Source organism: Rhinolophus hipposideros, assembly GCF_964194185.1.
Source record: "Rhinolophus hipposideros genome assembly, chromosome: 15".
Taxonomy (NCBI): domain Eukaryota; kingdom Metazoa; phylum Chordata; class Mammalia; order Chiroptera; family Rhinolophidae; genus Rhinolophus; species Rhinolophus hipposideros.
Genome location: NC_138061.1, coordinates 63,946,460 through 63,970,210, shown reverse-complemented (window position 1 = coordinate 63,970,210; position 23,751 = coordinate 63,946,460). Strand labels below are relative to the sequence as shown.

The following is a 23,751-nucleotide window of genomic DNA, read 5'->3' as shown; positions in this document are numbered from 1 at the left end:
TCTTTAACCTTTCCCATTTTAATTATAATGTATCGTGTTGTGGGCCTATTTTGAGTTCATCTTGTGTGAGACACTCTGTGCTTCCTGGACTTGTATTTCTATTTCCTTCTCCAGGTTAGAAAATTTTTCAGTCATTGTTTCTTCAAATAGGTTCTGAATACCTCTTTTTCTGGTACCCCTGTGATGTAAATGTTGTTATACTCGATGTTGTACCAGAGGTCTCTTAAACTGTCCTCATTTTTTGTTTTGTTTGTTTGTTTTATTCCTTGTCCTTTGTTCTTTTTGCTGTCTGATTAGGTATTTTCTGCTACCTTGTCTTCCAAATCTTTGATTCAATCCTATGCTTCATATACTCTGCTGGTAATTCCTTCTATGCATTCTTCATTTCAGTTATTGTTTTCTTCACTTCAGACTGGTTCTTTTTCTTTTCTTTATTTATTCTTTTTGGTTTTTATGTCCTTTTTTTATGCTTGCTCTCTCTTTGTTAAAGTTCTCAGTAAGTTTCTTGAGCATCTTTATAAACAGTGTTTTGAACTCTTTGCCTGGTAGTGTGCTTGCCTCCATTTTGTTTTGTTCTTTTTCTGGAGTTTTCTCCTGTTCTTTCATTCGGGGCATATTTTTTTGTTTCCTCATTTTGCTGCCCGTCTGTGTTTGTACCTATGTATTAGGTAGATCTACTACATATGTCAGTCTTGCCAGGTGACCTTGCCAGTCTTGCCAGGTGACCTTGCCAGGTGACCTGTAGTAGGTATCCTGCGGAGCTCAGTGGTGCAATCTCCCTGGCCACCTGCTCCAGGAGCTTCAGGAGTTTCTCTTGTGTGGGTTGTGTGTGCCCTCCTGTTATTGTTGAGCCTTGATTGCTATTGTCGTGTCCATGGGTGGGATTGACTCTCAGGCACGCTGGCTATAGGGTTTGGCCATTTCCATAGCTTATGGGCTGCTGTGCAGGGGGCTTGCTTACTCCATGAAACGGGCTTTGCCCCAGCTGGCTCTGGTGCCTGCTAAGACCGTCCTTTGTGTGTGCCACTTGGGCTACTTGGCAAGTGCTCTACTGTGGTCTGAAGCCAACCTCTAAGTATATTGGTTCTGGGTCCTCTTGCGAGGGGCTCCAGTGCAGGCCCAGGTCTGCCGCTACCTGTGACTGGCCAGGGATTACCTGGTAGGAGCTACAAAGTGATCAGCGGTTGGTCACTGCCTGTGCTGGATCTAGAGACTCATGAGAGAGGCCACACTGCGAACCCAGGATGGCTGTCTTAAATCCTGGGCCTAGGGTAGCTCCACAAAAAGCTCAGGGCACCCTGAGGCCTGCTACCACCTGCCAGCTCCCATATGGCTCAGGTGCTGATAGAGCCTCATGCATTAAGTGAATTAAGTGAGGAGAGGTCTCAGGGAGTCACTCGGGTGGGACGAGTGGTGTTCACCAGGTTAATGTAGATTCTGGTTTGGTGCCACTGCTGAGACTGGAGCTACTCAGCAAATGTCTGAGAGAACACTAAGGCCAGCTGCAACCTTCCTGGGGTTCGTAATCCCCTGAGAGTTGTCCAATAAAGCGTGTAGCACAGGCTGGGCTGGCTGCTGACTGGGAAAATGCCTCTGGTATTGCATGAGTCAGGTCACATGATGTCTCAGGGAGCCCCCAGGGTGGAGTGTGCAGAGCTCAGCAGGCCAATTGAGACTCATATTTGGCCATGTTGGGGAGGGCTCAACAGAGGTAAGATGGTGCCCACCTGCTGGCTGCCCAGGAGAAGGATTACACACAGGGAAAGTGGTGGCTGTCTCCCCAGTCGTCATCCTGAAGTCACACAACTTAGTTTCTCCCTGTATGTCTGTATTCCTCTGAGTTACCATCCCTCTGCCGGAGCCCAGGTTGAGTGTAGCAAATGAATGAGTCTGTGTGTGGGCCCTTTAAGAGATCGTCTGGGTTTCCTGCAGCCTTCCATCCCACTGGGATGGTCAGAATCCCCGCTGATTTTCACAGCCAGATGTTGTGTGGGCTTCTCTTCTCAGCACTAGTACTCTGGGCTGGGTAGCCCAGTGTGGGGCTGGGGTCCCTCACTCCTCTGGGGGGAACCTCCATGGCTGAGATATCCCTTCCAATTCTCAACTGCCACATACAGTTGTGGGACCTATGCTCCATCTCTGACCCTCCTCCCGTTCTCAATATGGCTTCTTCTCTATATCCTTAGTTATATACTTGTGTTCAGCCAGACTTCAGATGGTTCTCTAGGTTGATTGTTCTATAATTTAGTTGCAATTTTGGTGTGGTCACAGGAGGAACAAGCACAGAATGTATCTATTCCGTCATCTTGGGTCCCCTTCTAGTTATTGTTTCACTTTGAAATCATAAATACTGCATTTCTCAGATTGTGTTTTACTCTAATAGTGATTCTTTGTAGTTTCAGCTTTTCTTCTGCATGCTTTGTAGCTGCCTTCATCTTTATTTGATGACCTTTCCTAGCAAAATAATCACAAATCCCCTCCCTTAGCTTTTTATTCAGTGAAGGCCCGTTAGGTAGCACAGAGATGAAAATGACTTGACTCCCCCTCCTAAGGTGAAGCAGTAGAAAAATCGATTGATTTAGCCCCTGTTTCTGGAACTGCCTTATGACCCGGGCACTGTGATGGGTGGGGAGTACGGTGATGTCCTCAGGGTGCCCTGAGGCAGGTCATTGGCGGCTGTGACTGCAGGAGCCCTGTTTATCATCAGGTGCATAAGCATCTCCAGGGGCTTGTTAGTAACCCAGACTCTGTGCTCCACCCTGAGAGTCTGATTATTGCATTTAGGAACAGATCAAAGAATTTGCAGTTTTTCAGGTCTCCCAGGTGTTTCCAGTGCAAGTGGTCTGAGAACTGTGTTTTGAAAATACCAGGATACAAAGATGAAGACTTTATATGTTTGGAAGGATTATAGCATTTAGTTCCCACATGCCTTGCAGTACAATTTATCTACAACACTTGTGTAATGTTTTGTAATTCACGTGTAGCTACAGAATATCAGGATTACCCCCTCCCTAACTCTCTACACAATGTCCGTAGCCCAACATGCCCACTCTTCTCAACACAGAAAGCTAGATCTCCTCTGAAAAGCAGAATTGGCATTCTCACTCTATATAATGCCTCAGAGCAGCTGTTCCACAGTGCTCTTGTCGTATGATTTCGGCAGCAGCTACCTTGGGCTTTGCTTTTTTAACCCAACCACAAGCTTTGGTGAGGTCAAGGGAACAGATGAAATTCCCTGGGGCCAATTCCAGGCCTTTGGCCCTTTGTTCCTGGAGGGGACAGCAGCAGGAGGGCTTGTTGAGAGATATCCATCCTCCTGAGCTTAGTGGGCCAGGCTGTGCGCCCGCCCGCAGCACAAAAAAGTCTTTGTTAGGCCTCTTGGTGAGATGCTGGCGTGAGTTAACATCCCTCTGGGTTGTTGTTCAGGTATTTTACCCCAGCAAGATGATATTACAGGCTGGATAAAAAAACAGTCGCAGCACACAGTTTTCTTCACAGAATTGCGATCTCCTAGGCATTGGCATTTGCCTTGGAAATGGTGAGGACTGACACTGACTTTCTAGATTCAGTAGTTTGGGAGAGTTGGGTTCCTTCACTGTGCCAAGGAATGCTGGAGTTACCAGGTTTCAAAGCAGCTCTGAGTACCCCTCTAGGCCTCAGGTTGCCTGGCAACAGGTGCTGTCTGCCTTTTGTTGGGGCTACTCTGCCTGGCCTGCTATGGCTTGGCTTTGTGGGAGGGCGGGACCTGGCACACGGATGGATGCTGTACCCCATCTCAGCCTCCCTGCCTCGTGAGCCTCATTCCAGCCCCACCATCTGCTTCAGGGAGGCCTGGGCTGGGGGCCGTGGGGGGACATTTTCTGCATGGCGGCTTGCAATTGAGCCTAAAAATGACACTGGTGTCTTTGGAAGTCCAATGGCAAAAGACAAAACGGCAAATGAATGCAGGGAATATAAGAAGATTTTTAGAATTATTTTGTGTGTGCAGGTATATGTGGTATTTTAAGAGTGAATCCACAGATATTTTATTAAATTTGGACCTGAAGTCTTGCTTGGATCCACCTTCTGGACAAGCATTGTTTGACCTGGTCTGTTTTATAACCGTTGAGCCAACATTTATAATTAGAAGGATAATTACATAAAACTTAAAGGAAAAGTTGGAAGACCTGGCAGCACTGGGCCTGCGAATGGCTTCCTGGAGCAGAGCTGCGGGTGGCTCTGTCGGGCAGGACACGGCTCTGCTCTAGCTTGCTGGCAAAAGGTGGCCCCAGAATCATGGGAGTTTGTGACCCTAGCTTAAATGGCTCAGGGTTTAACCTCTGTTTGTAGAAAAAACAGGGGAGGTGCTTTCAGTGTTTTGAGTAGATACAGCAAGGCGATTGTTTTTATGCAGCAAAAGAAATGCTTGGAACAGAGACAAAAATGAGGACTTTGGGGGAATGCTCGCTACCCAATCCAGGGAAACTCAGGGGTTCTTTCTGAGCTTTCCTCCTCCTGCAGGGTCACACGTATTAAGGTTCATGTACCTTCCAGAACACAATAGAGAGCAGGCACGATCCGTCTGAGGCCGGTGGGGACCCACGCGGGTGGCTGTGCCTGCTGGCCAGTGTCCACAGCTCGAGGGCCTGCGTGCTTGGCGGTTAGCGGAGCCTTCCAGCCTGGCCAGATGTTTTATGATTCTGTAGCTGCACTGCCTGTGGAGAGCCCCCTTTGTGGCATGTGGAGGAGGCTATGATCAGAAACCATACGTGGGCCTCTTGGAGCTCCTTGCCTGCTGCCAGGGAAGAGTAGGCCACAGATGTCTATAGTGTGCTTCTGGGGACGCTTACAGGAGATTCTTGCCGTGACCTTGTCCCTCCTTGGTTCCTGCATCCCAGAACCAAAGGGAGAGTTCTGACGAAGTGGGGAGCTGGCAGATCACGTCATCCTGCTCCAATCACACAAAACTCCAGAGACAGTTTTTCCGCATTCTGAGAATAAGACTGAAGCCAAATTACCCTTGCGTTTTGGCCCAGGAGCCCCCAGCTCCAGAATTCCTTTGAGACAGATGTTGTGTCCACCTGCCACATGTCTGTCTGCCTGGCAATGTGACCTCATCGTTCCCCATCTTCTTGTGCCAGAAATGGCTCCGCAGCCATGTTCCTGGAATAGTTTGCTCAATGGTGTGTAAATCCGGGATTGGTCATGTGTTCCCTAAGTTCTGGCCTGGCCTGTGTCCTGTCATGAATCCGGCTCTGTGACCTGTGCTCTGCCCTTCAGAGTTTCATGTTGTTTATGTGGAAGCCTGAGCCTCTCTCCCAACTGACCACTCACAGAGTGCTATCCATATTAATCTGCAAAGCCCACACATCTGAGACGCAGGCTTTCTTGAAAAGGCAGTTTTCATTTTAGCTTTGGGAGTTTTCTCTGTTCCTGTCTCAAGCCCCTCATGCATCATAGACCTGCTCGACTCCTGTGCTTGGCTTGGTTCCCACCATCCTCCTGAACAGGCTTTCCCCCCGGGGTTTTTCCAAGAGCTTCCTAGTGGGAAAACCTAATTGATATTTTCCAGCAGCATTTGATGTTATTAAGGAATCTTTGTTACAACGTTTTACTATGTTGGCTTCTAGAATTCTCACTCCTGCCCCTTTTTCTGCTCCTATGATGCTCCCAGCTCCCTCTGTGGGAGATACTTCCTCATTCCCATCTACTTAACCCACTCTTTTCAGTATTAGTGTAGGTGCTCTTGTCACCTGCAGCCTTGTCCTGTTGTGCTTTCCACTTACTTTTGTCCAGGCTTCTAAGTTTCCCGGAACAGAAACACACTCTAACTAGCTGAGGCAGAAAAAGAAAAAGCTGACTGAGCTCCTGGGCTCCAGGGGCAGAAGCTGCACTGGGCTTCCCTGGGCAGGGGCTACGGAAGAAGAGTGGGAAGGAATCTTAGATGTCTGATTCCATCCCTTCTCCTTGCTCCTCTGTCATTGACCATAAGCCTTACCTGCTTCTCCAGGCTCACTGTGGAAGCCAGCCACCCCACCACCCCTAGCATACTTGCTTTTTCAGTTTAAACAGCAAGCTAACTGCTTCTCTGGATCCCAAGGGCTTTATAATGGTGCATTCCTGTTGACTCAGCAATTCCATTTCTAGGAACTTAGTCTTAAGGACGTAATGGGAGAGATGCATTAAGGTTTAAGCTTATGAAAGCTCATTATAGAATCATTTACACCAATAATAAGATAAGTCACTTAAATTAATATGATAAACTTTTATCACATTTTTAAAAACAGTTCAGAATCAATTTTTGAAGCGAGCTTAATGAGATAGTGAGATTAAACAAAAAGCAAGATATGAACCTGTATGATCTTAATTTAAAAACATATACATATACGTCATAAAGTACACCAAACGTTAGCAGCGCTTATCGCTTGTTGCTGAGTACTTTGTTTCTCTCTCTGTTTTTATTCTCTCTCCATGTTTTTGCATTTTCTGTGTTATTTTGAATATGACTCAGAGCAGAGCTCCAGCCCTCTGGGCAGACTCCCTCGGCGCCCCCAGGTTGTGTCGGGCTCCTTCTCTGCCTGTTCTGGTGCTGGGCACACACTCCTGTTTTGCAGGGACCATACAGCGGCCTCTGATTTCTTGATGAGAGGACCTTTGTATGTTCTTGGTTATAGTTCTTGTATCCAGGAGCATGCTGAACGTGGCTGATAAAATAAATATGTGTTGCCTGAAGAAACTTAAGTCAGCAGGGAAACATTTTGGCTAAGCTCAAACATTTGTTGGGTTCACATATCTGTATCTTTTTGCTGCATATAGAAGGTTAAAGTAAAACTCTTGGCTTCCCTTTCACTTTCCAAGCATTTTATCATCAGACTGATGATAAGGTTGGTCACCGGAGTTTAAGAAATAGACGGATATTGCTATGGGCTGAATGTTTGTGTCCCCCCAAATTCCTATGTTGAAATCCTAACCCCTAATGTGATGACATTAAGAGGTGGGGCCTTTGGGAGGTGATTGGGTCACAAGGATGGAGCCCTCATGGTGGATTAGTGTCCCTGGGAGGGGAGATGCCACGAGAGCTTGTCTGGTGTCCTCTGTCCTCTGCCGTGGGAGGATGTCAAGAGGAGCCGTTTCTAAACCAGAAGAGAGCTCTCACCAGACACCAGATTGGCCAGATTGACCTTCTGAGAAATGTTTGTTGTTTAAGCCACGCATTTTGTTATACTAGCCCAGACTGATTAAGACATACGTGAACATGGTTTAACAATTCAAACTTAAAGTTTATTTTGGGAAAGTTGTAGGTTAACATGTATTTCTAAGAAGTAACACAGAGAGATAGCTTCTTTTCATCAGTTTGTACCCTTTACCAGTGGTGACATCTTGCAAAACTCCAGTGTGATATTGCAACCAGGATGTTGACCTCGATACAGCCAGGACACAGAACATTCCCATCCCACAGGGTCCCTATAGCCGAACCCATTTTTTCCCAGCCCCACTCTCTCCTTAACCTTTGGCAACCCCTAATCTGTTCTCCCTTTCTATAATTTTGCCATTTCAAGAATGGCATATAAAGTAAACATTACATAAATTAAAATCATACAGTATGTGACATTTGGGGATTTTTTTTTTCTTCACTCAGCATAATTCTCTGGAGATTCATCCGGGTTGCTGCATATGTCAATAGTCTGTTCCTCTTTATCGCTGCGTAATGAGTTCTCCACCGTGTGATGGATGGCAGTTGTTTTAACCAGGCCTCCACTGAGGGACATCTGGGCTGTTTCCAAATTGTTGGCTATTATGAATAAAGCTGCTATAAATATACATGTGCAGGTTTTTGTGTGAACTTCAGTTTTCCTTTCTCTGAGCAAATGCTCCGGAGTGTGCCTGCACGCTTGAATGTGGTTGTAGTAGGTGTGTCTTTTATGAGACTGCGGCTGTACCATTTTACATTCTCACCAGCGATGTCTGACTGACCCAGTGAGTCTACACTCTTGGTGTTGTCATTTGGTATTTTTACTGGTTTTTTATTTTACCTGCTGTGATAGGTGTGGTATATCTCATATGGTTTAAAGTTGCATTCTTCTAATGGCTAAGGAAGTTGAACATCTTCTCATGGGCTTATTTGCCATCTGTATATTCTCTTTGGTAAAACGTCTCTGCATGTTTCTGCCCATTTTCTAATAGGATTGTTTATTTTTTTTTACTCTTGAGAGTTCTTTATATTCTAGAGACTAGTCATTTGTTTGATTTGTGATTTACAAATAGTTCCTCCCAGTTTGTAGCTGGTCTTTTTTTCCTATTTACAGAGCAAAAAAATTAATTTGATGAAATTAAATTTATCAACTTTTCCTTTTTGGATAGTGCTTTTGGTGTCAAGTCTGAAAATTCTCTGCTTAGTCCTTGATCCTAAAGATTTTTTTCCTGTATTTTTTCCAAAAGTTGCCTAGTTTATATTTTGCGTTTAGGTTTGCGGTTCACGTTGAATTGATTTCTGTACAATGCATGCAGTTTCCTTTATCGGTGCGTGTCTTCTGATGTGGGCTGTCCTGACACTCACTCGCCGTGCCCCTGCCTTTCAGATCTGTACGTGTACGCCATGCTGGTGTGCTGTGTGGGCATTCTCAGCGTCCTGCTCTTCACCCTGACCATCATCTGGCAGTCTGTATTTAACAAGAGGAAGTCCAGAGGTAAGAGAACAGAGAAGTCATGTCTGGAATGGGAGCACAACCACACTGCAGACAGTGGAAGAACGGTGGGCAGAGTATCAGCTTGGTTGAAAAAAACGCATCCTGAATCAGGGATTGTTTGCCTGTGACTAGTGAGCGAAGGGAATGAGAAGATGTGTCCCCTTAGACACTGCTAAAGTCAACTGTAATCACTGTTGACATCGTTTAAATTCCCTTTTTTTCTCAAATCCTGTCCTTTGTTTTAAAGGCCCTTACCTCTGTCATTCTTCCAAAAGAGGCTGTGGGTCAGCTGACCCTGGGTTTGATTATGGCTCTGCCATGCAGGACTAAATTTTCAGATACTCTCCTTAACCACTCTGAATTTCAGTTTTCTCATGTATGAAAAGAAATGGGATTGCCGCCACCTTCCTTAGCTTGAAAGTTGTTGGAGTGTTCCTAATTTAATGATGTTAGCCGGTGCTGTTCCTGGCAGGCAGGTGGGATGGAAAGGCTCCCCTCCCATTTCTTCCCATCCAATCTGATCACTTTTTCTCGTTGGTGTCCCTGTTTCCCTGGACTGTCCCCAGCTCCTTCTCACTTTACTATTTCTTCTTAGTGACCACGGTTCTTGTGATTCGTACCTCCCTGCTCATGCTGTCTGCTTTCTGTCTCTAGCCCCTTCTCTCACCAAGCCTTGATGTCACATGTTCACCAGCTCGTGTACATTTCCTCTGAGATACCCTCCCTGCAACCCCCTCCAGAACTTCCAAAACAGAGGGGATGCTGTAACTTCTAGAGATGACCTGGTAAGAGCAGGACTCTGGAATCAGACCACGTTGGTTCAAATGGTGACTCTTCACTTACCAGCTGATGACTTACTTGCATCTAAATAGTGGGGAAAACAGCAGTAAACCAGCTCCACAGGACTGTTATGAGGATTAGGTAAACAAACACCCCTAACATATTCTGGCTCCTTGTAAGTGTCCTGTATGCATGATGACCTATGTTTATAGTTATACATGGTAATTGTTACTATTAGTGCAAGGTCATAACGCTGGGAAGTGTTAGATTTGGTGGTCACGGCTTAAGGGGACAGTGAAATAGGGAAACTAAGCTGTGTTTCCAGAGAGGACTCTCCCCAGAGGTGTGAGCAGGGCTAAGGGAACTGGGGAGGGAAGGTGAAGGAGACACTCAGGAACCAGAACCTGCGGGAAGCTGTTTCTACCTGAGACTTTAGGGGAGGAGAGGGTCCTGGAACCGGTAAGAACTGCAGCTGTGGGAGAAGTGTCACCAACAGGAGCCTTGGAAGAGGGACTCAGGCAATGCCAAAGCAGTAGGAAGCAGGAAGGGAGACAGGAGCGTATGTTCCTCAGCCCTTCCTCTCACCCCCTCTTCCAGATGTCCCGATGTTGCTTTGGTCCCACCAATAAGAAGCCACAGGGCAGAGCACAGAAGTCAATTTCCAGGGGCCTGAGCAGGGTGGAGAAGGGTGGGTGGAGATCCAGAGGGGTGTGTGGAGATGCCTGGCACACTTAGCATCTCAGATGGCATGAGGGCTGTAGCCAGATCTTTCTCCTGCCCAGCCTGCGCCCTTCCCACCAGGCTCTGTGTGTGTCTGAGCTACTCTCTGAGAGCCTTGCTCTGTGGTGTCTGCTCACCTCACCAACAAACCCTAGGCTCCTTCCATCAGCTCATGGCACCTGTTGCACTTGTGCAAAAGCATTTGCCTCCCTTTAAGAGGACAGTGTGTAAGGCAGGGACATGCATCTGATGCATTCCTCTTGGAATTTGACTCATGACAGCTGCTCAACAAATGGTACACAAATGGGTTTGTTTTCCATCTGCTTGGCTCCTAACTATGGGAGTTCAGAAGCCACGTAGACAGTCTCCGAGCCTGTTTTGCTCTAAAGACATCTATGCCTGGGCTCGGGCATGATAGAGAATCTGCCCTGAGTTGCAGGCTGTGTTAGACCTCAGGCAGGATGAGGAAAACAACGCAAGACATCCTGCTTCTCTAAACTCAGCAAGGGCAGACCGGACACATGATCCAGGACTCACACAGCTGCTGAGACCCAGTTCCTAGATGCCCTCAGGTTCCCTGGAGTGGGCTCCAGACGGCCTCTTGTGCCCCTGTGCATAGCGTCCAAAAGCCCTACTGGGCTGTCGAGAGGTTTGCCTGAACATTTGCTGCGGGCCAGAGCCCTCGCTGGCTCCTCCATGTTCTCATGTAGTCCTCAACCCCTTCTGGGATGATGGCACAAATCTCTCCCACTGCGCAGAGAACTCAGCTGAGGAGCTTGAGGAAGCCCTGAAACAGGGAGTGGCCAAGCCCAAACGCAGCCCAGTCCCCAGCCTCCCATATTTCTATGCAAGGAAACCTCACCCATGTGGGGGCTGACTTGTCCAAGGAATTTTCCTTCAGCCTTCTATGGCGGTTGTTGTTAAGGTCCTTCATAACCTCCAGCTCGTCGGCAGCTTGGATTTGGTCTACTGTGGCTGCCACCAGCAGGCTGGCATCTTGTAGCCCTGGCAGGGCAGGTCCTGCCCCCTGGGGCCCTAGGAGCCAGGCCTTAGGTCCCATCCACATTGTGGGAGCACAGAGGACTGCGCATGGTGGCCTGGTGTTAGCTCAGACTCAGTACACCTGGGCAGGCCTGAGAGTTTGCATTTCTAAGAAGACCCCGTGGTGCCACCACTGCTGGTGTGAGGCCACACTTTGAGTAGAGAGGCCTTAGAGCCAGTTCTTAACTCTATCGTACCCAGAACTCTATTTTACAACTAATATATTGAAATAATCCCATTACTATCTTGAAATTAAACATGTAGATAAGATATGCTACCTGTACCCACAAAAATCAACTTAATGCTCTCATTATCATACTAAGGAGAAATAAATGGAAAGTAGTTTATAACACAATGAAACAAATTTTAGTATTGCATTTCTTCTTTTGAATAAGTTTGAATTTCAGAGAAGATACTATTTCTCTATATGTGAAAGGATTTTACATGTATATGTATATATACACATATACATATATATATTACATTTACATGTAATATACCTACATGATATATATTAAATGTCTATACAGTCATGTGCTGCATAATGACATTTTGGTCAATGGTGGACCACATAAATGATGACAGTCCCATAAGATTATAATGGAGCTGAAAAATTCCTGTCGCCTAGAGATGTCATTGTGCAATGCATTAGTCACGTGTTTGTGGTGATGTTGGTATAAATACACCTACTGCGCTGCCAGTTGTATAAAGTATAATGCATGCAATTATATCTAGTACATAATGCTTGATAATGATAGTAAGTGACTATGTTACTGGTTTATGAACTTGCTACACTAACACTTTTAATCATTATTGTAGAGTATTCTCTTTCTACTTATGAAAGAAAATAGTTTGCTGTAAAACAGTTTGCTGTGTTATGCTGGCTCATACATCTCCTGTTTACCATGTCTCTTGGTCTTGGTTTAATCTCCTGTTTTATAAATGTCGTGTCGCCTGAGTGTATGGTGTTTATAAAGTCCACAGTCGTGGGCAGTCGTGTCCTCGGCCTTCACACTCACTCACCTCTCACTCACTGACTCACTCAGAGCAACTTCCGGTGAGCGCCGTTCCTGTAAGTGCCCTATACACGAGTGCCGTTTTTTATCTTTTGTGCTGTATTTTAGTGTACCTTTTCTGTTTACACATGTTTAGATGCACAAACACTTACCGTTGTGTTCCAGTTGCCTACAGCATTCCGTACAGTGGCGTGCTGCGCAGGAGCGAGAGGCTGTGTCACACAGCCAGGTGAGCAGTGGGCTGTGCCATCTCGGCCTGTGTCCGCATACTCTGTGACGTGAGCACTCTGGCGGAATTGCCTAACGACACGTTTCTTTGCCCACATCCCTGTTGTTAAGCAGCCCATGACTGTATATTACATATATATGTAATATTACATTTCCACACACACACACACACACGTATGTTAGACATAAAAGTTAAGTAAGTACCTATATTCGTGTAAAAAGACTCAATATGCATGTGACAGGGATAATTATAGGCTGACGTAGATGTGCCTTAAAGTTCAGGAGTGGCACTGCTCATAGTAATAAGAATTCTAAAATCCCAACTGTTAGTCAAGTTTCGAATATGAAAAGTACATTCTTTGCCTGATTTTCACACCCTTTAAGCATTCACCGTGTATCAAAATGAGGCAAAAACCTACCTTGTGCTTATATGTAAAATGCATTTCGGTCCCAGGCTCTGATGAACAGGTTGTTTTTTTCTCTACACGAATGTCGAATGTCGGTAGGGTCATTCAGGTCACGGGACAGATCTTCATTTGTGGTCTGTCTTTCATACTGCTGGGTATCTAGCATGCCTGCCCTCTGCCTACCAATTGTCAGCTACTGTCCTCAATCATATGATAATCAGACACATCCCCAGAGAGTTCCAGTTGCCCCAGAGAGGGTAGGACCATCCCCACTGAAAACCTTTGAGTTTGAACAGGCTTTTCCCAGGTCTGAGGCTCTGCCCTTTGAGTTGGAGGAAACTGAGTCTCCAGGAAGCCCTGGGGACAGGCCCAGTGGGGGTCCACTTCTATCCTTATACTCTCTGTGGTATGTAACTTGTTCTATCAGATCCCAGTTCACAGCCATGGAAGTAGAAGCCTACAGAGTGCAGGTGAATTGCTCAAATATTGCAGAGGATCCCAAACCCAACCCCTCCAGTTCCAAACCATGTGCCTTCCTCTGTAGGACCTCAACAGAAGCCATCCTCAGAGAGGATGCAGGTTGTGGAGGGTTCCGTTGCCTTTGCCGTGCCCTGGCTGGCAGCCCATGGCTCAGAACTAGTGGTGTTCCAGCAGCCGGCCAAGTCTTCATTGATGCCTAGACTACAGGGCCCTTCCAACTTGTTTTCTTAGTGAAATTTAAAACAAAAATGATCTGCATGGATGGAGGGGAGCCAATAAGTATGGACTTGTCTTAGGTTGGCCAAAGACCTTTCCTGGTTCTGAAGAGGTGACTTAGAGCAGTTGCCTTTCCTGTCACTGAGTGAGCTCTTATCCAGAGTACACACACTGCTAATCCCAAAATGTTCCAGGTATCTACTGCTGCATAAAACAACCATCCCACACACAGTGGCTGTAAACCTTGATTTGCTCAATTCTTCAGGCTGGGCTAGGGCCAGCTAGGCAGTTCTGGGGGGCAGTCATCTGCAGTGTCCAGGTGGCCTCGGTCATATGCAACTGACGGGCACTGGAGATCCAGCATGGCACCACTCTCAGCCCTGGGCCCAGCCTCACACAGACGGGGCATCAAGGCCAGCAAGACGGCTGTCTGTCTCTCCTGCTGCTGTCACCAGCAGGGTGGGTGGCCAGACTGCCCTACTTGGTGACTCCAGGATCCAAGGGCAGGCCTAGACTGGACACTGGCACAGTTGTCACTCTGCCTCATTCTCCTGGGTAAAGCAAATCATGAGGGCAGCCCAGACTTGGGAGAGGAGGAAAGTCCACTTCTTAGTGGGCAGAGTGGCAAAGAATTTGTGGTTATCTAAGCCACCATACAAGGAAACCTTGACTGCTGTCTCTGCCCACTGCCTGACCGAATGGCTAGCTCGGGGCTGAGTGAAAGGTACGTCCCAGTCACTCAGGTGGCTGGGGCATAACTGTGACCACTGTGGCCCTGAGGACTGTGGTGCTGTGCCATTCCCCAGGCAAGAGCTCGTTCCCAGGGAACACTGCACCATTTGTGCCCAAGCAGGGGTGGGAAGGAGTTGGGGGAGAGCATGGCAACAATTCGAAGTAGCAGGTTTCAGTGGGTGCCAGAATCAGACCAGGGGCAGGGCACATCCCATATGTAGGGCTGCACCCAGGAGGCTGTTCCTTATATGGTCGGCGTGGATCTCATTGGGGGCACTCAAGCATTTGTGGGCTACACCACATGTGTCCAAATAAAAACCAACAGTACTCTCATACCGAAATATAGCATATTGCTGCATTTAATGCATCACAACAGACTTACATCATCTTGATTAAAACTATTAATATATAAAAAATGCTTAGAATAGTGCTTGGCGTGTGGAGGGCCCAGGCCTTACCAGGGACGAATAGCCATGCAGACCCCCTTGTTATATTGATGGTTTCTGAGTTTCCTACACAGGTGTGTGTTTGTTGGGCCTCTGGCATCCTGACCAGACAAGAAAAACAGCCCCGTGTCCTGTGTGGGAGCCACAGAGCACCTGGGTTGTCAGGTTGCTCACACACACGTGGAAAGCAGAGGTGAGCCCAGCACCTGTTCTCCACTCCCTCAGCAATACCTGTCTGAAAAAGTGCATCCCCACTCCTCATGTGACACCCCCCACCCCGTGGGGCTCTGAGATAAACAAAGCCCATCCTGGAAACCAGGACACCGGAGGGCCAGCCCCCTTCTCTGTCTCAGCCTCCCTGCTGCTCTGCCTTCACCCCTGGCCTTACACTGCCTTGTTTGCCTGGGGCGCTCATTGTTCCCATGAGCTGGAGTTAATGGCACCATGTGTTGCATGCCAAGCACAAACATTCTTTCTGCTCTCCTCCCAAGCTGTGACTCCCTGTCCCTGCTCTTTGTTGATGCAAGGGACCCCAGAACTGCTTCCTAAGGCCTCTGCATCTCAGAATCACCCCAGAAAACCACAGCCCTGGTGGCCCAGGGCTGAGCCCCGAGTTATTCTAGTACTCCTCATGCACACTGGTTTCCAAAGGCCTTTGCTTCTTGGGAAATTAGTCCAGACTCACTGCTTTGGGGGGCCTCAACAATCCGCCAGTGTTTGAGCTTTTGAAAGGACAGTTTCGAAGGCACACTAGAACCAGACAGGGAAGGGGGCAGCCTAACCCCTTTGTGTCTACTCTCCATGTTCACTTCGTGATTTGAACAGAGGGGCGACGCCAGGGCCTTGGGAGGACGAAGGGCTCGCCAGCATGGTGTCAGAGATACTTGCTCACCCCGAGCTTGAGCTGTCCTCTCCAGGCATTTCTGAGGTGCAGGCTTGTCTGCAGGGTGCATGGGGGTGCTTGCTGGCCCTGTGAGGTCACTGCTACCTTCAGGAGGGGGCCCATCTTCCCTGTGGGGGGGGGCTTGTCAGCCTCCTCAGCAGCCAAGTGAAGAGAGCACTGGAAATAGAGCCTGGATTCAAGCTCCTGCACTTACAAAGCTGGCCTTGTCAGGCCCCAGGTGTCCCCACTGTACGGTGGGGATGAGTTCCTCTTACCTGGCAGAGCTGTTGGGGACACTCTTTCAGTTGTGGTGTGGTGACCAGTCCTGGTCGCAGGCAGCTCCAGGCAGCACCTTCTCCCGAGGGTGGTTCCCTTTTCAGGTTGTAGGTGTAGTCACAAGGACTGCTGGGATCAACCATCCCAGCTGCGAGGGCAGACAAAACGCCCCTGCACACTGCCCTGAGGGAGCCATGTGTGTAATCGCACATTTTTTTAGAAGTCACATTTACAAAGGTTAAAAAAAAAAGGTGAAATTACTTGTAATCTATTTTGTTTAACCCGATATACCCAAAACATCATTTCAACAAGTAACAACAGACAGATTCTTAATGAGATATTTTACATTCCTTTTTTCACACTAAGGCTGAAACCCAACATGATCTCACACTTCCAGCACCTCTCATTTTGGACTAGTCACATTTCCAGGGCTTGATAGCCACCTGGGCTTGAGACTACCCCATAGGACAGCCTGACTCCTCATGGACACTTTCTGTTGAATGGCTGTAGCTATGAAACGACTCTTTGTACCAAGAGAACAGGAGGAAGAAAGCTTAGTTCTTCTCCTTAGCTTTCCACTTGGTGACGCAGAGAGACGACCTGACTTGTCCTTTTCAGTGTCCTGGCCTGGAAACATTGCCAGGACAGGCTGCTTCCTGAAGGGAGCTGGGCTCCTGAGTGTGGCATGGTAGGAGCCCACTGCTGGGCAAAGAAAGGGTGGGCAGGAAGGGGGCACACCCAGGTCCTGTCTGTGCCCTCAGGTATCCTAACACCTGTTCCTGGTATTAGGATAATACTAGGAACATACGAAGTGTTCATACGAAGGGCTCCCTGCCTGTGCTGCGTGGGAGGAGGCTGGGCTTATGCAGAGGACTGGGCCCGGCCCAGGGCTGCCACAGCGCTCACTGCAAGTGCGAACACTCAAGTGAACAGAGCAAAAATATCCCAGGTTATATCTCGGGGTCACTGCAAGGCCTGAGGGTCTGAAGAGGGTGCAGGCAGATTGGGGGTAATGGTGAGGGAACGTCATCCACACGCTGGAGGCCCCAACACTGCTACAGGGCCTGATAGGAAGGGAGGGCATGGCTGCCACCATCCCAAATCACCAGTCTGGGGGTGGTAGTGATGACAGGGACATGCCCAGGTGGAAATGAGAAAGCCTTCAGCTTGGACATGTCACGTGGGAGGTTTGGCCATGAGGTCGGGCATGGGAACAGTGCGGCCCCAGCTGAGGAGGCAGAGAAAAAGTGGCCTGGTGCTCGCTGGCATTTTCCTATCAGGGGAGGTGAGAATAGCAGTCCTTCCTTTTAGAGTCTTCAAAGTCCTAAAGATCATCAGATCACTATTTGAACGGAACTGCGTCCTGCCTTTTCATTTCTGTGCAGGATGGCTGCCTTGCTTGGAGTGGGGGGCCTCTGGTCAAGCTTGCGGGGTGCCAAGCCATGTCCCATGGGGACACTGGCTTCCCGCTCTTCCTGGTCTCTCTTCCTCATTCTCCGGTGGGTTTCCTAGGATTACCTCCCATATAGACTCTATGCAATTGAATCTTCGTTTCTCGGGAATCCCAAGCTAAGACAGGTTAACACATTTATATAATCAGCACGGATTATGTGTTTCTAAGGCTGATTCTGGGGGAAGTTTATTTCCTCTTCATTGAAGGGACACAGGCCCTGCATTCACCAGGCTGAGACCTCGTAAGCATCGGTTGGCGAGTGCTGACTGAGGTGCGTCTTCTGGGCCTGGCCCTGACCGTCCTCACCGGCTCATGGTCCTTCTGAGTCAACCCCCGGCCCCCAAGGCCAACCATTACTGGAGCCCCTCTGCTGCCCCCCTGCTCCCTGGCGTCCTGATCTCAGGCTGCTCACCTCACTGCCACTGGACTGGACTTACCAAACCACAGGTCAGCTAGCACATGGCTTTCTGTCGGGTCCCAGTCCCAGCTCCGTCATGCTCCACCTGTGACATGTTGGGTGAGCTGTTCATCCTGGGAGACTCAGTTTCTTCATTGGTAAGAACCCTACCACCAGCTGCCCAGTTTCTCTAAGAGCAGTGTAGAGTAGTTACCAGAGGGCTCTGGAGTCAGGCTCCCCACTTTTGCCCCTCTCAGGTGTTAGTTGCTCAGGCTGCCATAGCAGAGCTTGTAGGTGGCTGTCGTCTTGTGTCTTACGTGGTCTTTCCTCTGTGCATGTCTGTTTCCCAGTCTCCTCTTCTTATGAGGACGTCAGTCATATGGGATGTGGGTCCACCCTAAAGGCCTCATTGTAACCTAATCACATCTTTAAAGGGCCAATCTGAGGTATGTCATGTTCTGAGGTATAAATTTTGGAAGGGTATAGTTCAACCCATAACATAGCTGTGTGACCTTGGGCAAGGCCTCAATGTTCTCCACTGTAAAATGGGTGTAATGACAAGGTTATCGTGAAGATTAGAGTCCAAAGCTGTGCTCATCACATATTTTTGCTTGCATGCCCCTAAAATCATTTCATAGTTTTCTATGTACCTTGAATGTGTTTTGTGATATCTAAACTTTTTCATTATGAATGTAAATTGTTGCAAAGGATGTAATTCCCAGAGCATCACAAATACTGATATCTTAAAATGAAATGGCTAAATCTCTCTTTGACATTGAAGTGCATGAGTTTAGTAACTACGTCTGTTGATTTAAAAGGACTTCATGAACAAGCTTTAGCAGTTAGAAGTTTTATACTGTTTCTTTTTCTCCTTGAGCTTTTGTCTTCAACTCACTTGCCCCACAAAATTTTATCCTACTTTAGTACATTTTTTGTTTTGAAAGTCCTTTATTGTTCACCCGTTATACTTCTCTATAAAATAATGTGTATAAACATTTTAATAAATTTTTTAATTTCCTTATTCCATAAATCTCTAGGTTTAAATTGTTTTTTCTGGATTGAGTTATCAATATTGTACCATTTGTAAGATCTGAAAAATGAGTGTAAAATTAATCAAAACCACATAAGTATAAATTTAGATAAATAATTCATAATTATAAGTAGAATTTTATTAGAAATGTATTTTTATTAAAATGGATTTTTCTTTTACTTCATATACCCTTATAGAATTCAACGTCAATTTTATTCCTATGTTTTTAAATAGACGTTAGTTCTGAAATACCTCATTCAATATAAAAAGAGGCAGGTTTGGGTGACGTTTCCTTAGGCCCCTTGATATTTAAAGTGCACCCACGTTATATGTCAAAAGCCATACAGTGATCGATCCTCGAAAATGATTTTTAATACCTTACCAGTTGACAACTGGATTCAGTCATTATTAAATCCTTGTTGAAAGCAAAATATTGGAAACCTACTCCTAGTGAAAGGCTTAGTGGCCCAGTCATCAGTCATTCGCTTTCTCAGCACTGGCTCCCACATTTCAAATCATCTCTTGTTTGGTGCCCATTGGGTTTTGCCCCCAGGATAGGCCTCCAGAGGACAAGTCTGGGTGGGTGAGACGTGTGCTTGGATTTTCTGAAGTAGAAACGGTGATGGGGTGGGAGGGAGGGAGAGAATACAGCCAGCCCTCAGGTGTGTTCTAGGAGAATGATATCTTAGGGAAGAATACCATGGAAAGGGAGGAAGGATCTAGAAATAGATGTCCTTGAAACTGTTTTTCTAAGAGTACACAGGGTATGGAAACCTCAGATGAATATCACCGATCTATAGAATAAGCTTAGGATAACACCAGGAACATACGAAGTGGCCAATAAATACTAATTATGGCTTTATAATTGTTTGCATCTGTCAGTTATCCAGTATATAGTAAGTGCTCAGTAAATGGAATGCAGAGAGAGTTTAGCTACCAAGAGGGGCTTGGCCTGACGGACCTAAAAAGCCCCTTCTAAAGGCGAGGTTCTGTCCATCCTGATCTGGAACTTGCACTGGTTGCCTGCTTGATGATCACTCCAGATGTGTAGCTTCAAACAACACCATTTTATTTGCTCAACATTCTGCAGGTCAGCAATTTGGGCTGCGCTCAGCTGAGCAGTTCCGATCTCAGCTGGAGATGCCTGAGATGAATGCTCTTACGCAGCTGCAGTCCAAAGGTGAATCAGCTGCGGCCTGGCTGCTTTGAGGCCTCAACTAGCATGGCTTGCCTTTGTTTCATGTGCTCCCATCTTCCAGTAAGCTAGCCAGGCTTCTTCACGTGGTAGCGGGAGAATTCCCTGTAAGGGGGAGAGAGAGAGAGAGAGAGAGAGAGAGAGAGAGAGAGAGAGAGAGAGAGAGAGAGAGAGAGAGAGAGAGAGAGAGAGAGAGAGAGAGAGAGAGAGAGAGAGAGAGAGAGAGAGAGAGAGAGAGAGAGAGAGAAAGAGAGAGAGAGAGAGCAAACCTCAGAGCTGAGGGGCTTTTTTATGTCTCTGCTTGAGACACATTGGCTAATGTTTCGTTGGCCAAAGCATTCCATGTGGCCAAGCCCAGAGGCAGTTGGGGGGGTGTTAGTCACATATGGATGTGGATAGATGCAAGGAAGTATGATCATTGGGGCCATCAATGTAGCCATCTACCACAAACCCCAGGGCCCTGTGGCACCTTCAGTTTTACTTCTATTTAAAGTGAGCTCGACTGTGAGCTTAGATTGGACACTTGTTGGAATAACTGCCTTGGTATTCTTATTTTTCCTCTAAGCTAGAATCTGGGTTTTCTTAAAGAGACATACTGTGGAGGATATCTTATTCTACGGCTATTTTTCCAAAGGCCTCTTCTTAGTCCCAGAAGAGCATAGATCAGAGAATGAAAACCCGTTTCATAGAGAGGAGTGTTTCGGTGGAGACAGGTGACCCCCTGAAGGCTCCCTCATCAGTAAGGCAGAGCTCAGAAGTCGGGTGACTCTGTTACTGCAGTACCCTTCAGTTTAGAACCCAACTCAATCTGGGGGGGAAAGAAGAATCTTCTGGGTTACGTAACCGGGAAGTGTGGGGTGTATGGTTTCATGCCTGGCTTGATCCAGATGTGTACCAGTTCAGGTCACCGTGGTGTCCCTGCTCTGGCACTGCTGTATTCATCCTAAGAGAAGTATGAAAGCCCTGAGAGGTGGCTCATAGCAACATCTGGGCAACACCTGGGCACCTCCATAGCTTCGTAAGTCCTGGAGCATATATGTCTAAGGTAGCATTTATTTACCATCTTCTATGTCTTTTTCCTTTCACAGTGAGACAATATTTGGTGAAATGCCCTCAGAACAGGTAGGAATATTTTCTTCCTTTTTTCAAATGAAATTCTTTGGTATTTTACTTTCTTTTGATATTACCAAGGAATTGGTTAAATTTGTATCTTTACTGTAAAATCTGCATATTAGCCCACAAATTGGGCTAAAAATATGTGTTCTACATACATTGCATGTTTCCAGACTCCATGCTTTGACTGTCACCCCCAGAGGGTCCAGAGAACATGTGGCTCATGCTGGAGGAGGCTTGGCACCTGCTCCTGGAGGACTGTTCTCCCACTTAGGACAACTGCACTGAATCACTTTGATGCATTCTAACCATAAACACTCCTAATCTTCTTCCAACAATGCCTGCCTGTTCTGTGTCCCACTCTGCAGAATGCAGGCATTAGTAATATATGTGCTAATACGCTAGCCTTTTAGCTGGTGTGATACACCTCACAGGAAACATAATAGTAGATATTGTAAACTTACAGTGTTTAAAAATATGAGACTTCTCATTCAGACAAGGTCAATTTCTTCCTGTTTTTCCCTATGAAACCCGGAAATAATATAAAAGACAACCAGAGGAGGACTCTGAAAGTTGGTAAAAAAAAAAATTATGAAAACCAAAGACAAAGAAAAAAATCAGAAAAGCAACCAGAGAGAAACAGTGCATTACCTATAGGGGAACACAAATTTGAATGACACTACATTTTTTTTTTTTTTTAAATCTGAATCCATGGAGGGCAGAAAGAAGTGGCACCACTGTTTTCAAATACTGAAAGAAAAGATCTATCAACCACAAATTGTGTGTCCAGCAAAACTATCCTTTAGGTTAAAAGGGAAATAAAGGCATTCTCAGATAAATGGATAATAAAAGAATTTGTCACTATCAGGCCAACTTTAAAAGAATGGCTAAAAGAAATTATTGAACTAGAAAAGAAAATCTTGGTGCATTAGGAAGGAAAAAGGAATAATAGAAAGAGAATAAATATGGATACATAAATAGACTATTTTTTTCCTCATGAGTTTTAAAAATAATATTTGATGATTAAAACAAATATGGTAAAGCCATCTGATACTCAAGAAAAGCATTATGATATTTAAAAGTGGGAAAGGTAAAGTGACCTAAATAGAAGCGAGGTTTCTACGCTTCACTCAAAGTGGTAGAATGTTGGTACCAGTGGATTATGCCAGTCACATATGTATATTGCAATGCTCTCCTACTCCTTCAGCGGGATCTGTCTGAAAGAGGATATCAAAGTAGCTGTCCCCACTTTTGATGCGATAACCCATGGAACCTTGAGACAAACAAAGCCCATCCTGGAAGCCAGAGCACCGGAGGGTGCCCTTTCTGCTCTGCCCTCACCCCTGGCCTTGCATTGCCGTGTTTTCCTGGGCTCTTATTGTTCCTATAAGCTAAAATTAATTGTACCCATGTATTGCATGGTTGCGGTTGGGGCAAGCATATTTCTGGCTGAGGCAGTATGCATGTATAATAAAAGGAGATCACTCAGAGGATGGAAAAAGGTATACCAACCAAACAGTAATAACAAAAGTGTTGGTAGCTATCAGATAATATATAATTTAAGACAAGAAATATTACAAGCGTCAAAGAAGGAAATTTTATAATTATAAATGGTCAACACATCTGGAAGATGTAACAATTATTAATGTATATGGACCTAACAACAAAACCTCAAATACATGAAGCAAAAACAGAAAATTGAAAGATGAAATAGGTAATTCTAGAATAATAGCCGATTTCATTGCTCCACTCTCAATAATTGATAGACTACCTAGACAGAAAATCAGTGAAGGCACAGAAGATCAAGCAATTTGTAATGAATGCATGATGCATTCTTTTCAAGTGTACTTGGAGCATTCTCCAGGATAGACTATGTGCTAGGTCATTAAACAAATCTAAATAAACTGAAGAATTTTTGTATGTAAGAAATCATACAAAGTCTGTTCTCTGACAGTGGCAGAATTAAATAGAAATTAATGACAGAAAGAAGTATGGGAAATTCCCAAATGTTCTGAAATTTAAAACAACATGCTTCTAAATAATACTTGGATCAAAGAAGAAATCACAAGAGAAATTAGAAAAAAAATAAATTAAATAAAAATGAAAACACAGCATACCAAAACATACAGGATGCAGCTAAAGCAGTGCTTACAGAAAGAAGAAAAAAAAAAAGGTTTTAAATGCCTATATTAGACAAGAAGAAAAGTCTCAAATCAATAACCTTAGCTTTCACTATAAGAAACTAGAAAGAAGTGCAAGTGAAATCTGAAGTAAGCAGAATAAAGGACATAATAAAGATTAGAACAGAAAGCAATGACATAGAAAACAGACACACGCACACACATACACACACACACAAATACAGTGAAACCAAAAGTTGGTTCTTTGAAAAGACCAACAGAATTTATAAAACTAAAGTTACGCTGTCCATGAAAATGAGAGAGAGAGAGAGAGAGAGAGAGAGAGAGAGAGAGAGAGAGAGAGAGAGAGAGAGAAGAGGAGAGGAGAGAGAAACCCAATTACCAAAATGAGGAAGGAAAAAGGGAATCAGACCCTACGGAAATTAAAAATAGATTATAAGAAAATATTATGAACAACTTTATTCTAACAAATTAGACAACATGGATAAAATGGAAAAGTTGCTAGAAAGACATTATTGCCGAAACTGATTT

General features: G+C 45.8%; 1 protein-coding gene across 2 annotated transcripts in view; it reads left to right on the top strand.

Moving 5' to 3' along the window:
• VSTM4 (V-set and transmembrane domain containing 4) overlaps window positions 1-23,751 on the top strand; it is a 103,355-nt gene that overhangs the window by 35,891 nt on the left and 43,713 nt on the right. Inside the window, exons 4-6 of one of the 2 annotated variants that reach the window (XM_081074761.1) lie at window positions 8,559-8,666; window positions 19,862-19,951; window positions 21,055-21,088. In XM_081074761.1, the coding sequence (XP_080930887.1) occupies window positions 8,559-8,666; window positions 19,862-19,951; window positions 21,055-21,088 (232 nt within the window). The remainder of the gene's footprint in view (window positions 1-8,558; window positions 8,667-19,861; window positions 19,952-21,054; window positions 21,089-23,751) is intronic. The other variant, XM_081074762.1, reaches the window with a different exon arrangement.